The sequence below is a fragment of the Sinocyclocheilus grahami genome, unplaced genomic scaffold, assembly GCF_001515645.1.
Source record: "Sinocyclocheilus grahami isolate Dianchi unplaced genomic scaffold, SAMN03320097.WGS_v1.1 scaffold726.1, whole genome shotgun sequence".
Classification (NCBI taxonomy): domain Eukaryota; kingdom Metazoa; phylum Chordata; class Actinopteri; order Cypriniformes; family Cyprinidae; genus Sinocyclocheilus; species Sinocyclocheilus grahami.
Genome location: NW_015505905.1, coordinates 58,835 through 76,961, shown reverse-complemented (window position 1 = coordinate 76,961; position 18,127 = coordinate 58,835). Strand labels below are relative to the sequence as shown.

The 18,127-nt window shown below is 36.3% G+C and overlaps 1 protein-coding gene across 1 annotated transcript in view; it reads left to right on the top strand.

Moving 5' to 3' along the window:
- The window catches only part of LOC107560414 (tubulin polyglutamylase TTLL7-like), a 103,365-nt gene extending 85,560 nt beyond the window's left edge, over positions 1-17,805 (top strand). The window contains exon 20 of the mRNA XM_016244594.1: positions 17,359-17,805. Within this exon, the coding sequence (XP_016100080.1) occupies positions 17,359-17,476 (118 nt within the window). The 3' untranslated portion in view covers positions 17,477-17,805. The remainder of the gene's footprint in view (positions 1-17,358) is intronic.
- Positions 17,806-18,127: the final 322 nt, after the last annotated feature.

Sequence of the window (18,127 nt, the reverse complement as noted above, 5' to 3'; positions counted from 1 at the left end):
AGTTGGGGGGGGGGGGGGTATATCAATGTGATTAGAGATGTAATTATATATATATTTTCAAAGTTTAACAAATGTTTCATTGTAATATTTTGTCATGCTTTATGTATTCTGCTTTATGTGTCCACCCTGTCATCTTGATATTTTACAATAATATTTTAAATAATAATTCAATCATATCTATATAATCCAGTGTGTTCAATAGCTGGGTGTGGGGGCAATAACATGCAAACAAAAACTGCATCCAAATATCACAGTTTTCTCCAAATAAGAAAAAATACACGTGTTTCTTTAAAAACACATGGTTTACATAAAATGTTTTACATATTTATAATTTGAAAGCAAACAAATAACCCTGTTTAGGAAAGGGATATCATACCTTTCAGAAAATATAATTTGCATCTTAATTTTCCAATGAAAACGTATTTAACAGTAATATATATGTCCACGACAGGGTGGACATATCTTATAGTTTATGCTTTGAATAATGGCCCATAATTATCTAACAAAAAATGTGTGGGAGCTCAGCTAATATGTTTCTATAGTACTTGAGTGTCTACTATTTATGACATGGCATAAAGCGAATGGGAAATTAAAACCAAAATTTTTGAGTATTGTGAGGGTTGAAAGGCACTCTATGGTGATATTGACCCTTAAATTAATGAATTTAAAGTCAATATTTAAAGTCTTTTCAGTGCAAACACCCCCCTTTCTATGTAAATTTTGCCCGTAATGCAGGAGATTACACTTGATTCACAAAACTCAGTCTGGCATAATTAATATTGCACTATACACACAATTTCTGACTGTTTACAGGAAAGTGTTCCACATTTTCAGGCTGATACACTTTCTTTACCGCTTTGTATGAAATGTGCATTCAAATCAAATACTTTTCATTCGCTCAGTTCGTTAGGAAGAAGGTAAATTAGCTCCACAGTTTCTGAATTTCTGATGTTTAATTAACCCACCCACAATTTGGTTCTCATCACCTTGTATTTGACATTTGAGTTTTGCAAATGTTGCTGGATCAGGTTTGTTAGGAGGTCTTTACACTGGAAAGGTGGAACAGAAACTGCAATCTGAAGTGGTATTTATATGTAAGGAGGTGTTTATACAGATATAACACTATACAAATATACGTACTCAAGATTACAAATCACTAGACACAATATATCACACTGATTCTTTAAAATACGGTCACATTTACCATAGCTAACTATTATTATATTAAAAACTATTTCTGTTTCTTTTCATTCATATTATATATCATTACGTATAAACGTCACCTAAAATTGTTTACAATATGTTATATAAAAACAAGCCTTACTATTCTATTTATTTTAACATTCAAGCAAATAAATTAGTTTTGTGTAAAGGATGTGTAGGTATTTTTTTTAAAGCAAAGTACTATATACCGAAGAAAAAAAATAAAATAAAATTACGTGACATAAACATAAAAATTCAATGTGACCAACAGAAAGCATCTTGGTTTGAAAGTGACTTGTGTTTGAGAAGTGCTTCATTAATCTCAACAATATTAAAGGGATAGTTCACCAAAAAATGAAAATTCTGTCGTTAATTACTCTGCAGAGCATTTTTACTTGTATTTGTTAGAAAATGGTGTATTATTAGAGCTGATCAGCTCAGTGTAATTCACCTACCTTTTTGACATGCTTATGCAGACATTGTATGATTTTTTACCTGAGTTTTAATCTTTTGACAGAGTTCACTTGCATTTCATAACCTGCATAAGCTTAAGGACTTGGGACTGTAGAATCAAGCAGAATGATTTAGTTTGGATTCCATCTTTCGACCCTGACTTGTTGACTGCCGTGTTTGCTGGACGTCTCTCATCCTGTCATTCCATCCCCTTGGGCTGTATATTTTGGTTTTGGATCACAGTCGTTTATATACACATATATACATACATATATATATATGTATATATATACACATATATACATACATATATATATATGTATATATATACACATATATACATACATATATATATATGTATGTATATACACATATATACATACATATATATATACACACATATATACATAGCCTACATATATATATACATACACACATACATACACATACATACACATATACACATATACATATACACATATATATATATATATATATACACATACATGCATATATACATATATATATACACACATACACAATACATACATAATTAAAGCTATATAGAAAAAAACTAAAAATAAAAGTTAATTCAAAATATTAATAAATAAAAATGATAGCATATAAAAATACTGATCTGAATAATGACTGTTGTCTTTTTGGATCTGCTTTGCAGCTGAAATATATGAAATCTGTTTCATAATTAAAACTATTGTATGGTTTCACAAGACCTTTAGTGGTTTCATAATATTATTTTATCTTTTTTGTAGTCATTTTGAGGTGCATGCATTGAATTTGTGTTGAGTTTTTAATTAGCTTTCTTTTTCAAAGTTTTAGTAATATTGGTATGTGTTTTTGTCATTTTTTATTAATTTTTAAATTTTTTAAAGAATTTTATCTATCATTAATTTATTTTAGTACTTCATCTTGTTTCAGTTAGTTGCCAAGGCAACATTTCTAATTTTCATTTAATATATATATATTTTGTATTATTTTTAGTTTATCGTCTAATATTTACATTTTATTTCAGCTTTATTTCAATTACCAAAAACAATTATTTAGTTAACAATTGCATCTGCTGAATCACTTCCAACGAACAAAAATAACTTCATACATGTTTTGAACGACATTTCATTTTTAGGTGAACTATCCCTACATTTTTACCTTTAAACCCATCTTGAAGGATGTTCAAAACGTATTAATTTTGTGAATGTATGTTGCGCGTGCAGCAGTCGTATGACATACTGCTGCTTGTCCTGATGGGGCTGCTGCTGGTGCAGGCGGTACTAACATTAGCCACCATAGTAAAGTGTGCTTCCTACAAGAGCCAGCTGCGCACTGACTGGGACACACTACACAAAAAACACTCTGAGGTAAAAACACAAACCTACACCCTATCAAATGACTGACAAGTCAATTTAAGAGTACAGGAAGTGTGTTGTACTGTGTGTGTTTTGTATGACTGTGCACAAGATGATAGCCATGAGAGACTAATAAATGAAAAACTGTACTGTACAGTGCCAAATGTAGCATGAAAGACAGTCACAGTGGAATGGCAGTTGTTATGCTGCTGTGATTTCATCACAACACACATGGAGGATGTTGTGATTAACAAAGGAAGACCTCAAGGTGACTATTGGGTCATTTCTTTTCTATCATCTCATTCTTTTCTTACAGCAACAAACGTTAAATGGCACACTAAGGGATTTTGACAGAGAGAAGGCATGGAAAGCAGTGGTGGTCCAAATTGCCCAGTGACCAAAGATACAGGCATCAGAAAGAAAAAGCTGAGAGAAAGACAGTGAAGGTACAAATATGGAGTATGATAATGTCAGTTGGAAAAGAATCATCATGAAACTTCTGTCATAGTTGTCAGCTGACCTGTCATATTAATGAACAGTACACTACCGTTCAAAATTTTGGGGTTAAGATATTAAACTTAAAAAAAAAAAAAAACACTGAAATACTTTTATTTAGCAAAGATGCACTAAACTGATCAAAAGTGAAAGACTTTCACATTGTTACAAAAATTGTACAAATAAAAGCTGTTTTTTAAACTTTTTTTTCATCAAAGAAACCTGAAAAAATGTATCTCAGTTTTTACAAAAAAATATTAAGCAGCACAGCTGTTTGCAACATTGATGATAATAATAAGAAATGTTTCTTGAGCACCAAATCAGCATATTAAAATGATTTCTGAAGGATCATGTGATACTGAAGACTGGAGTAATGATGCTAAAAATTCAGCTTTGCCATCACAAGAATAAATTACATTTTAAAATATATTTTAAATTTTTTTTTTATTTTGAACTGTAATAACATTTCATGATATTGCTGATTTTACTGTATTTTTAATCAAATAAATGCAACTTTGCTGAGCATGAGAGTTCTTTCAAAAATATTTTCAAGTCATACTGACCCCAGACTTTTGAACGTTATATTGTATGTCTGTCAAAGATATTACTGAATGACAATTTAGTAAGAAAAAGTACCAACAAGTCTAAATGTGTGTTTGGTTTTGAATGTCTTTTGTAAAGATCCTTAAACTTGTGTCACAATCATGAATATAGCCTACCATACCAGTTGAAATTAGAATCATATGTGATGAGTGAATGGCTGAGCAAATTTATATGCAAATAAATGGTGGACACACCATGCATGTACAATCTACAGCACTTGTAATGCATTATCTAGAAAACCCACATGGCAGAAGCTAGAAGAGTAGGGGACCTAATATATGATGCTTTCAATAATTCTAACACATTAATGGACCATATTACTGTTCAGTGCCTTGCTACATGCAACCATTTTTACTTTGTTAGATTTTATTTTTGTATAAATATATGCATCTTGTTATGTCATTGTAGATCAATAAAATTTTAAAGATCGTTTACGTGAAATGTGAGTTACTTATTCCAGAAAGTGACCCAACAGCTCAGTATGTTTGCTCATGGTTTAGAAGAATGCTGGCAACCAAACCATTTTGGTGCCCTTAAATTGTATGGACAGTGATAGTGAGTAAATGATGAGAGAATTTTCGTTTTTTTTGGGGTGGATTAATTCATTAGCACGTAAGCTGTATATTTTGCTATAAAATAAAAAGCAGCCTATAATATGACAAAAAAGCTACTGCAGTGTAACCTAAACATCTTTACAGATTTCAGTCACCCTACAGTAACATAAAAAATACATAAGATAAATAGAATAGAATCTTGTGCAAGAAATACTGTATTTTAATGCACAACAACATACAGCACAATGCAAAACAAAACTGATTATACAGTAAATAAAGGACAGCAGTAGACCATACGGGGGGGGGGGGGGGGGTATATCAATGTGATTAGAGATGTAATTATATATATATTTTCAAAGTTTAACAAATGTTTCATTGTAATATTTTGTCATGCTTTATGTATTCTGCTTTATGTGTCCACCCTGTCATCTTGATATTTTACAATAATATTTTAAATAATAATTCAATCATATCTATATAATCCAGTGTGTTCAATAGCTGGGTGTGGGGGCAATAACATGCAAACAAAAACTGCATCCAAATATCACAGTTTTCTCCAAATAAGAAAAAATACACGTGTTTCTTTAAAAACACATGGTTTACATAAAATGTTTTACATATTTATAATTTGAAAGCAAACAAATAACCCTGTTTAGGAAAGGGATATCATACCTTTCAGAAAATATAATTTGCATCTTAATTTTCCAATGAAAACGTATTTAACAGTAATATATATGTCCACGACAGGGTGGACATATCTTATAGTTTATGCTTTGAATAATGGCCCATAATTATCTAACAAAAAATGTGTGGGAGCTCAGCTAATATGTTTCTATAGTACTTGAGTGTCTACTATTTATGACATGGCATAAAGCGAATGGGAAATTAAAACCAAAATTTTTGAGTATTGTGAGGGTTGAAAGGCACTCTATGGTGATATTGACCCTTAAATTAATGAATTTAAAGTCAATATTTAAAGTCTTTTCAGTGCAAACACCCCCCTTTCTATGTAAATTTTGCCCGTAATGCAGGAGATTACACTTGATTCACAAAACTCAGTCTGGCATAATTAATATTGCACTATACACACAATTTCTGACTGTTTACAGGAAAGTGTTCCACATTTTCAGGCTGATACACTTTCTTTACCGCTTTGTATGAAATGTGCATTCAAATCAAATACTTTTCATTCGCTCAGTTCGTTAGGAAGAAGGTAAATTAGCTCCACAGTTTCTGAATTTCTGATGTTTAATTAACCCACCCACAATTTGGTTCTCATCACCTTGTATTTGACATTTGAGTTTTGCAAATGTTGCTGGATCAGGTTTGTTAGGAGGTCTTTACACTGGAAAGGTGGAACAGAAACTGCAATCTGAAGTGGTATTTATATGTAAGGAGGTGTTTATACAGATATAACACTATACAAATATACGTACTCAAGATTACAAATCACTAGACACAATATATCACACTGATTCTTTAAAATACGGTCACATTTACCATAGCTAACTATTATTATATTAAAAACTATTTCTGTTTCTTTTCATTCATATTATATATCATTACGTATAAACGTCACCTAAAATTGTTTACAATATGTTATATAAAAACAAGCCTTACTATTCTATTTATTTTAACATTCAAGCAAATAAATTAGTTTTGTGTAAAGGATGTGTAGGTATTTTTTTTAAAGCAAAGTACTATATACCGAAGAAAAAAAATAAAATAAAATTACGTGACATAAACATAAAAATTCAATGTGACCAACAGAAAGCATCTTGGTTTGAAAGTGACTTGTGTTTGAGAAGTGCTTCATTAATCTCAACAATATTAAAGGGATAGTTCACCAAAAAATGAAAATTCTGTCGTTAATTACTCTGCAGAGCATTTTTACTTGTATTTGTTAGAAAATGGTGTATTATTAGAGCTGATCAGCTCAGTGTAATTCACCTACCTTTTTGACATGCTTATGCAGACATTGTATGATTTTTTACCTGAGTTTTAATCTTTTGACAGAGTTCACTTGCATTTCATAACCTGCATAAGCTTAAGGACTTGGGACTGTAGAATCAAGCAGAATGATTTAGTTTGGATTCCATCTTTCGACCCTGACTTGTTGACTGCCGTGTTTGCTGGACGTCTCTCATCCTGTCATTCCATCCCCTTGGGCTGTATATTTTGGTTTTGGATCACAGTCGTTCCCACCGTATCTCAGTATGTCTGATCTTCGGCGACCAACCTTTGTCTACCTGCTTGTTTGTTTTAGTTTTTTGCTGGATTTCCATGGAGAGACCAGCCAGTCATTTTCGATTTCCTCTCCACTCTCCATCCCAGCCAATATCCGCTCTCTTCTCACACTTGTGTTCTCTCAGGACATGCCTCATTGACGACTCATTGCTGGAACGGCCCTTGGGGATCCGTTATTTTTCAATCAGCCAGCATCTGCTTTGCCTCGTTAGGAAAATGATGCCTTGGTAACAGTCTCATCCTTGCTTCCTACTCCATCGCCTCCCTTCCTTCCTTGTTCAGATCCATCAGGTGACTGTCCTCTCCCTTGGGTAGAAACAGAAGAGGTCAAGTGACATATAAGTGACCCTAAGTCAATACAAAATCAAAACTCACCTCATGTACTTCCTGTTCCAGGTTGCATGATTTATCAGTGCACAATATTCCAAAGAAGTGTGTTTGAAATCTTTGATAAAAATATAATAACTTGCTCTGTCTCTGAAAAAAAAAAACTTTACTTTTCACTTGACATCACCCAAGTCCTTTTATTTGTATGCCCCTTCTCTAACCATCTGTTATGTATATATGCAATGCCAATTTTTTACCATCCAATCAATTTCAGATGAATAAAATCCAAAAAGTCCCAAGCTACATTTTTTTTTTTTTTTTGGAAATTTGTCAGATTTTGGTGGTTGGGTTTGAGGGTGGTTAAAGTAGCCTCCAAAGTAACGCAATGACCATGTCTCATATCAAAACTCAAAATATGCCATTTACATACCTAAAATACATATTTTACTGTCACCGTTATGCAGATGATCATAAACCGCTAAAAGGCTTACCAGTGGCCATCCTTCACAAAACTTAACATCTACCACAGTTTTATCATAGGTAGAATGCAAAATGTTTCAATACAAGCATTTCAGTTACATGTAATTTATACAATATTTCAAGCCTTTAACCCAGTGGAGAAAATCATCCCGCCGCAACAGTTTAAAATTCCATGCAAAATATGTGGATTTGGCAACCCTGCATCCAACATGAGCTGCATCCAAAGCGATTTAAATACTTCAAAAATTCTTCTGATGCGCAAAAATTATATTCAACATTAGAATGTTTGCGTGAGCAGGTGGCAATGGTCAGAAATTCAGCGAGAGCGGGATTAAGAAAACAGTCCCGCGCAGGGCTTTAATGCAGAAACGCACACGATGATACGTATAAACGTCACCTAAAATTGTTTACAATATGTTATATAAAAACAAGCCTTACTATTCTATTTATTTTAACATTCAAGCAAATAAATTAGTTTTGTGTAAAGGATGTGTAGGTATTTTTTTTAAAGCAAAGTACTATATACCGAAGAAAAAAAATAAAATAAAATTACGTGACATAAACATAAAAATTCAATGTGACCAACAGAAAGCATCTTGGTTTGAAAGTGACTTGTGTTTGAGAAGTGCTTCATTAATCTCAACAATATTAAAGGGATAGTTCACCAAAAAATGAAAATTCTGTCGTTAATTACTCTGCAGAGCATTTTTACTTGTATTTGTTAGAAAATGGTGTATTATTAGAGCTGATCAGCTCAGTGTAATTCACCTACCTTTTTGACATGCTTATGCAGACATTGTATGATTTTTTACCTGAGTTTTAATCTTTTGACAGAGTTCACTTGCATTTCATAACCTGCATAAGCTTAAGGACTTGGGACTGTAGAATCAAGCAGAATGATTTAGTTTGGATTCCATCTTTCGACCCTGACTTGTTGACTGCCGTGTTTGCTGGACGTCTCTCATCCTGTCATTCCATCCCCTTGGGCTGTATATTTTGGTTTTGGATCACAGTCGTTCCCACCGTATCTCAGTATGTCTGATCTTCGGCGACCAACCTTTGTCTACCTGCTTGTTTGTTTTAGTTTTTTGCTGGATTTCCATGGAGAGACCAGCCAGTCATTTTCGATTTCCTCTCCACTCTCCATCCCAGCCAATATCCGCTCTCTTCTCACACTTGTGTTCTCTCAGGACATGCCTCATTGACGACTCATTGCTGGAACGGCCCTTGGGGATCCGTTATTTTTCAATCAGCCAGCATCTGCTTTGCCTCGTTAGGAAAATGATGCCTTGGTAACAGTCTCATCCTTGCTTCCTACTCCATCGCCTCCCTTCCTTCCTTGTTCAGATCCATCAGGTGACTGTCCTCTCCCTTGGGTAGAAACAGAAGAGGTCAAGTGACATATAAGTGACCCTAAGTCAATACAAAATCAAAACTCACCTCATGTACTTCCTGTTCCAGGTTGCATGATTTATCAGTGCACAATATTCCAAAGAAGTGTGTTTGAAATCTTTGATAAAAATATAATAACTTGCTCTGTCTCTGAAAAAAAAAAACTTTACTTTTCACTTGACATCACCCAAGTCCTTTTATTTGTATGCCCCTTCTCTAACCATCTGTTATGTATATATGCAATGCCAATTTTTTACCATCCAATCAATTTCAGATGAATAAAATCCAAAAAGTCCCAAGCTACATTTTTTTTTTTTTTTTGGAAATTTGTCAGATTTTGGTGGTTGGGTTTGAGGGTGGTTAAAGTAGCCTCCAAAGTAACGCAATGACCATGTCTCATATCAAAACTCAAAATATGCCATTTACATACCTAAAATACATATTTTACTGTCACCGTTATGCAGATGATCATAAACCGCTAAAAGGCTTACCAGTGGCCATCCTTCACAAAACTTAACATCTACCACAGTTTTATCATAGGTAGAATGCAAAATGTTTCAATACAAGCATTTCAGTTACATGTAATTTATACAATATTTCAAGCCTTTAACCCAGTGGAGAAAATCATCCCGCCGCAACAGTTTAAAATTCCATGCAAAATATGTGGATTTGGCAACCCTGCATCCAACATGAGCTGCATCCAAAGCGATTTAAATACTTCAAAAATTCTTCTGATGCGCAAAAATTATATTCAACATTAGAATGTTTGCGTGAGCAGGTGGCAATGGTCAGAAATTCAGCGAGAGCGGGATTAAGAAAACAGTCCCGCGCAGGGCTTTAATGCAGAAACGCACACGATGAATGGCGACTGTAGAAAACAAAAGCCGAATCCCAGACATTTTGGGCGATTTAGAAATTTTATTAGAGATTTTTTAGGTCCAGAAAGAGGACATGTCTGGGAAAAAGAGGACGCATGGTCACCCTAGTGTAAGGTTTTACCACCAACTCACTGGTCAAGAGGTCATTCGAATTCAGTGTTTAGTCATGAAAAGTAATAGCAACCTACACAATAATTTTAGAATGAATGAAAACAGGACACTTTCATGGTTGTACAACAACACGTTTGCATAAGATGCCACGGAAAGTTTTGTGAGGATTTTTATCAGGATGTAAAACTACGGAAACCTTTCTTAACTTTTGAGAACTGTAATATGATATTTGGTGAATAAGGAAGTCTCCATTTTCTCTCAAAGTGTCTAAAAGTTCTCTCTCAAAGTTTTATGTGACGTGTGGCAGTTGACAGTGTAGGCTTTAAACAAGCAAACAGACGTGAGATATGTGCAGATCTCCGAGCGATTGTGTGTAATTAGTAAAGCACACACACGTTCGAAGGTTAGACAGCTGGCGGTTCTCTAGGGCTTAGCACTGGCAGGTTTTTCCAAGAACTGCTCAATGATCAAAAGCCAAAGACCTGGAGGAATCCTCACAGAGGTCCAATTAAACACTGCCTGCAGCCTGATTGGACCCTGAGTGACGGAGCTCTATCATGGATGAGACTTCTTTACAGGGAATTCTTCAGAGCCAGAAAAGCCCACCTCTATATATGTTCATATTTGAATTTCATATTCCTTTGACATTTCCTTTTGTTGACCAAACTCAGCAGTCTGTGGTGAAAAATATGGTAATGAGGTTCAACCCCAACCCAAAACCATTTCCTGAGAACTCACCGGTCTGGAGTTCCCGGAGGGAAGAACCAAAGAGTCGGGTCTGATTTTTAAAGCTTTAATGAAAGGAACGTAGGGAAAGATCATGTGTGCATGAGGTGAAAGGTGGCTCAAAATGTGCATTGGGCATATTTATCGATATTCATCATTGTCCAGAGTTTTATGATCCGTAACACACAATGCAGGACATCTGCGTTTCTTATTACTCATCGCCGATTAGAGTAAATGCATCGCAAACACATGCCTAGTGCAGTATCATGAGTAGTTTCAAGGACATTCTTTTATAAAAGTTAATTTGATTCTTCCAAAGTCTCTTCGCCCTGACTTTCTGCAGCAGGGGCTTTAGAACAAATCTTCTTTTGTTAGATAAGAAGTGGTCCTAATTTGTACTGGCAGTAATGCTGTCGTAACTACAGTGTTGCATTCATACAAAGCCACTTTATGCGATTTAATTAAAAAAAGATGTGACACTCTTGTTTATTTTTTTATTTATTTTATTTAAAATAAATATCTGTTCATACATCAATGATTTGAATACACAACTACGCACATTTAATTGTTTAAATAGTATATATATATATATACTATTATACTACATATATATATTAGGGATGTGCATCTCATGACTCAAGCCGATACGGTAAGCATCTCGATGCATAGCCAACGATATGATACATTAAAGATACATATGAAGCAGCTACCAATGCAATGTGATACGATTTCGATTCGATTCGATTCAACACAATGTGATACGATTTCGATTCGATTCGATTCAACACAATGCGATTCGATGCAATATGATGCAATGGAGAAAATATGATCACTTTTAATGCCTCAAGGCCTGTTTCATAAAACAAGTTTACCAAATAAGCCAGGCTTATTTCAGTTAGTCTGACTCACTGTCAAATGATTTGGTTCCATAAAGCAAATTTAACATGGGCCTAGATCAAGCTTAGTCACTGTAGCAACTTATGCTGGGAAACTAACCTTGTCTAAAGCAGGTTAACTGTCAGGCTAAGCTAAGTTCCTCTAACACTGACCAATAGGAACCCAATGATATTTCTACCCTCCCACATACTATTATCTTTCCTTTTTTTTTTTTTTACAGTTTCTAGCCATGCAGCCTTTCTCTCTGGTTTTATGACAGCTGTACCTTTTATAGTTTGCAGAACAATTAGCAAAACATTAGAACATTACAATCTAAAATTGCTCTTTAAAGCATTAAAATAACTCAATTCAAAGTTAAAATCACTGAATTAAAAATGAAAATAAATAATAAAAAAATGACTATTTTAACTGCTATAAGAAACACATATTAACTCATCTGAGCTTAGTAATTAGGACTGTATTAGCTTACATTTGATTTACCCATTACAATAGTCCCTTTACAATTACTGCTATCATAAAAGTACACTTATATGTAGGTTTAAAATTCTACAAAAGACACATTTAATGTCCAACAACAAATATTTTAGCAAAATATATGTATATTTTACTCAGAATTATTGCGCTCCTATTTGATTGCGCGCCGTCTGTTTAGCACGCATGCGCGAAAGCCTCGCCCACTCCTGACAGCAAAATGGATATATTTGCATGACTTTCTAACATTTACAGATGAAAAATATACCTGTGACATGTCAGTTATGCACTGAGGAAAACAAAACGTCTCAAATGCATTAAACAGCACAGATATATTCGCTGTTTGGATGGATCGATTTGATCCATGATCGACATTAAGAGCTGCTTAAAAATAAATGTGAACAAATTAGTGAGATTTAGTGAACTTAATTAGCCGTTTATGGAACCGCTTTAGCCCCGATTGATTTGTTAGGTTATTTCAAGTCAGGTTTTGGACTTTATTCCCTGTTTTTCCTCAGGTCTCCGTGGTGTTGTGATTCGTCATATTCACGCAGCAGCGGTGATGAGAGAACGGGCTTGAGAAAGAGTTTAGAGAGGAGAAATCAATCTACATATAAAATATTGGTCACAGATTATTGGTCGCTTTCTAAATAATAAAAGTATAGTGCATCCACTAGTAATTATATATAAATAAATCTGTTTTTACTGATGCAAATATGTTAGAAATGATGTATCGCGATATAAATGCCAACTTGTATCTGATGCACACTTTTTAAACCGATGCATCGCATCGTTAACTTTTTATGCCGATGCACCGTGCGAATCGGGGAATCTTCCCATCCCATATATATATATGGGTTGAGGAGTAACAGAATACATGTAACGGCGTTACGTAATCAGGATACAAAATTCTAGTAACTGTAATCCATTACAGTTACATAAAAAAAACTATGTATTCAGATTACAGTTACATTTAGTAAAAAGTGGGAATACTATCAGGATTACATTTGTTTCATTTAAAATTAAATAAATGAGTATTTTGACATAATAACTATATTTAGCGCTGCTTCATCATAGTTCCCTTTCAGGGATTGGGATCTCGCTTAGAGGGACCAATCAACTTCGAGTGTAAACTAAACGAGCCAATGCACATTGGCATGCGATTATTGCATCCAGCTGCTGCTGATCACAGAGTGAGTATAAGTAGGCAGCAGATGCAGCGCATATTCAGCTTTTCGCTTCGGAGCCGAGCGATCACATCGTTCTGCTCCTGACTACTCTACTGAGAGAAAAAGACTGAACGAGTTCAGCGCGCTCTTGGAGAGCTCTTCGTGTTGGCGGTACGGCTCTTCAGCGGTGGTGGTTTCCCGTGTCGAGTGGGTTGCACAACCCCCTGTTTGTGTTGCAGATGATCATCTCCCCTGTGCGTCTCAGCACGCTAAAAGAGCTTTTTCCCCTAAAAGAGCAATTTCGGGTGCGTCTTTTTAAAGACGACGTTGCTTGGCAAACTTGACGTTACGTCTTTGTAAAGACGATGTGGGTCTTGCTATAGACAACATATCACCCGGGCGTTCTGGATGCGGTCGTTACCTGGCGCTGGGTGATGGTCACGATCGCTGCATCTCGTGCCTGGGCATGAAGCACACTGAGGTGGCTGTCGTGGATGGCTCATGCTCCCATTGCGGCGGTATGACCATCTCGGAGTTGCGGACCGGACTCCCGTTACCTGCAAGGGGGTGGCGTGCCCGTGCCACTGCCTAGATCTGGGGTTCCCTCTGGTGGCAGCCGGGGGCGTCCTTTTTCTGGCAGTGGGCAGACTGGTCTTAGGGTCACGGTGAGGAATTCCCCTCGGGGGATGCCCAAGCCCGCCGGCACTTCGAAACCAGCGGAGCTTTCAAAAAGAGCAAGCTGGACCCTCCCGGGGGATACCACCTGTTTCTTTTGAGGCCCGGAGACAGGCGACCCAGAGGTGGAGGGACGTGCTCTTCAGGAGATGGTAAGCACACCACTCCCTCCCCCGGCCGGGCGGAGAATATTTTCATCTTTTTCCACCACTGACTTCTCGGTCGGTGGTACCCAAATTCTCGACAAAGAGCAATTCCTCTATTTCTGGGTCCCCAGAGGGGACGGGGGGTTGTGGACGATCTAGTGCGTATCACGCTCACCCTCCTCTCTCGCCAGTGAGCAGCAGTGGGCGGATCGGGAGGACGAACCAACGGACTACCCACGCACCCTCTGCTCGAACGCAGGTCAGTGTTACACACACCAGACCCCGCCTCGGACCGGCTACGAGACGCCCGGGCCGAGTCCCTGTGTTTTTCCACGGTGCCCCACTGCGGGTATGCCTGTAGTTCCGTTGATGCCACTAGCGTGGTGTCTGGAAGCCTGGCTTGAGCTACCCACCCTGTCTCGATGGCTCTTTCGAACCGTCAGGCTCGGCTATGCGATTCAGTCGCCCGGCGTTCAGTGGCATCCGCTTCACAACAGTGAAGGCGGGCGATGGTACACTCGAAGTAGATTGGTCCCTCTAAGCGAGATCCCAATTCGTCGGTCCTCCGACGTGATGTCTCCGTTCCCTCCTTCAGGGAACGAGGGTTACATACGTAACCGAGACGTTCCTGGTTCTGTTGACACGTGTTGACTCATGTGAGCCACCTGCTGGTGCGTGCGCAAATAACACCCGTCTACAATTATTCTCCTCAAACGCGGGATGAGACGCTGCTACAGTTAACTAATTACGATGCTTCCTGCTGTGAAAAAACTTTTCATGTCTGGAAATCTCACAATTATTTTGTTTTCAAAGAGGATAAAGTAACATAGTTGTACATACAGCGTAAGCTATGCATGAAAACTCTTGCTTTAAAGGAACACTCCACTATTTTTGAAAATAGGCTCATTTTCCAACTCCCCTAGAGTTAAACAGTTGAGTTTTACCGTTTTCGAATCCATTCAGCCGATCTCCGGGTCTGGCGGTAGCACTGTTAGCTGTAGCTTAGCATAGATCATTGAATCTGATTAGACCATTAGCATCGCGCTCAAAAATGACCAAAGAGTTTAGATATTTTTCCTATTTAAAACTTGACTCTTCTGTGGTTATATCGTGTACTAAGACCGACGGAAAATGAAAAGTTGCGATTTTCTAGGCCGATGTGGCTAGGAACTATACTCTCATTGCGGCATAATAATCAAGGAACTTTGCTGCTGCACCCATGGTACACCAAAGTTCCAAAGTTCCTTGATTATTACGCCCTTTCTAAGTGTTCTTTTCTATCTAAATTTATCTTGAAAAAATCTTGCAGAAAATATAGATTTTTGAGAATCACCCTTCAATCTTTTGGTTTACTTTGCTGGATATAGCAAATGATGACAAAATAAACATTTGAAACAAGATAAATGGTCTATGTTTAATTTCATGAAGTGTGCGATTAACCGCGATTAATCACAGAAAAAGGATGTGATTATTACAAATGTTAATCGATTGACAGCCCTAATAATGTACATATATATATATATATATATATATATGTAATATAATGCCCTAATGTATATATATATACAGTATATATACATACATACATCATAAACTGAATTTCTTGAAAAAAAAATACTTTACTATGGTGTGATAGTTCACCCAAAATTGACAATTCTGTCATTTACTCACCTTCAAGTTGTTTCAAACTTGTATGAATTCTTTCTTCTGTTGAACAAGTCAATGGGGACCAACATACCGATTTGCTTCAAAATATCTTCTATTGTGTTCAACAGAAGGAAGAAAGACAGGTTTAGAACAATATGAGGGTAAGTAATTGATGACAGAATTGTAATTTTTGGGAGAACTATCCCTTTAAATAGTTTATTTGTATGTTATTTATGTGTGTATAAATGTATGATAAATATTAATGATTGAAAAAAATATTTGTTTGCCAAATCAAAGTCACTGTGGTTCAACCAACTTGCAGGAAACCTTTTTTTTTTCATGTCACAAAAAAGCCATGAACCAAAATACATGTATTACGGAGAGGACACCTGTACAGCCTCATAACTAACGATTAAGATGTTTTTATTTAATTATTTGTGACCCTGGACCACAAAACCAGTCATAAGGGTCAATTTTCTGAAATTGAGATTTATACATCATCTGAAAGCTGAATAAATAAGCTTTCCATTGATGTATGGTTTGTTATGATAGGACAATATTTGAAAATCTGGAATCTGAGGGTGCAAAAAAATCTAAATATTGAACAGATATTATTGCCTTTAAAGTTGTCCAAATGAAGTTCTTAGCAATGCATATTACTAATCAAAAATGAAGTTTTGATATATTTACGGTAAGAAACTTACAAAATATCTTCATGGAACATGATCTTTACTTAATATCCTAACAATATTTGGCATAAAAGAAAAATCGATAATTTTGACCCATACAATGTATTTTTGGCTATTGCAAAATAGCATTTTATCTTATGCAACATAAGACTGGTTTTGTGGTCCAGGGTCACATATATGATTGATTACAACAGTTTTTACAGACATAAATCTAAAGTTCATGTTTAACTATTAGAAACATATTAACTATATTTCTAAAAGACTTTTCTTTTTTATCATCTCAGACATCCTTATTTGTCATTGCCCCAAAAACATTTTTACCACTAACTAAAATAAAAAAGACTTCAGCAGCTGTTTGTTCAAACGATTTAGTGTATTCAGCTTATTTAGCACAACTTTTTTTTATTGTCACGGTGTTATTTAATTAATTAACAGTTTAAATTGCCTTGTTTCGAGTGGAATTATAATTAAGCTGCTCTGCAGTAAGATAGTGTGGGTCATCAGCTGTCCAGGCTGGTTACCCTCCTTGTCTGTGTGTAGGCCCTAATTATCTAACCTGTTATCCTGTCTCAGAACATCCTGCGCATTAAACAAGTTCTTATCTGTTAAAACAAGTCACGTCCAGCCACTCGTGTCACTCATTGTTAAAAACGGCACAGTGTAAACGTGAGGGTCAGCCGAGGGGACGGGAATCTAAAGCATCAGCTGGAGGAGGATTGGAAGTGGAGAGAGAGGAAAAGTGCCTGATCTCTTTAGGTGACCTTTGTGCGTCTAATCCTGCCTTTGAGTCTGGCATCCAACCCCCATTTCTGATTCCTCTCTCCATCTGTGTAGGTATCTGCTGCCAGTCACCTCCCAGTTCATCATCAAGTGGCCGTCATCTAGCTTCGGCCGCTCGGCGTCCTCCAGTCGCCCCCGCAGCGTCTTTACCGCACGGATGGGTCACTTCTGATGGCCACTGGACTCCGACACCTGCTGGGGGAGACCATATCCAGACTTAAGATATCCAGACCTAAGGGCATAACGTCTGGGACCTCCGCAAACTCCAGCAGCATATTTAAGGGGATCTGCACGCCTGCATTGTTAATGCATCAGATGCATATGATCGAGCAGTTTCTGCCTCCTGTCCGCTGCTGGAATCAGAAAAGGTCATGTTCACTTTTTTTTTGCTTTGACCATGGTGTTATTTCTATCACACAGTTTTTCCCTAAATCATTTTATTGATTAATATATAACATGATGTCACTTTCTTAATATTCACTTTATATTTTAGCTAATTTAGTCTATTTTAAATTCTTCTCAGATTTAAAATTTTAACAATATGGGGCCGTTCACACAGGATCTCAGCTTTTAACTTTTCAAGGCGCTTGAAAATGTTCATGGCGAGAGGGAAAAAAAACTATTATGTGTTGCAACGGCCGAAGATTTGAGTATAACATCAGGAATTTGTATTCCTTGTGAAGGTTTCATTCCATTGACCAATGAGTTTGATCTATTCATTAAAAGTAATTTTAAAAAACAAAACAAAATGAAGCGTAATGTGTTGTTGCATGCAGTCAGGAAAGACAACACAATGTAAAGTTGAGTGACAAGCTCACATCCT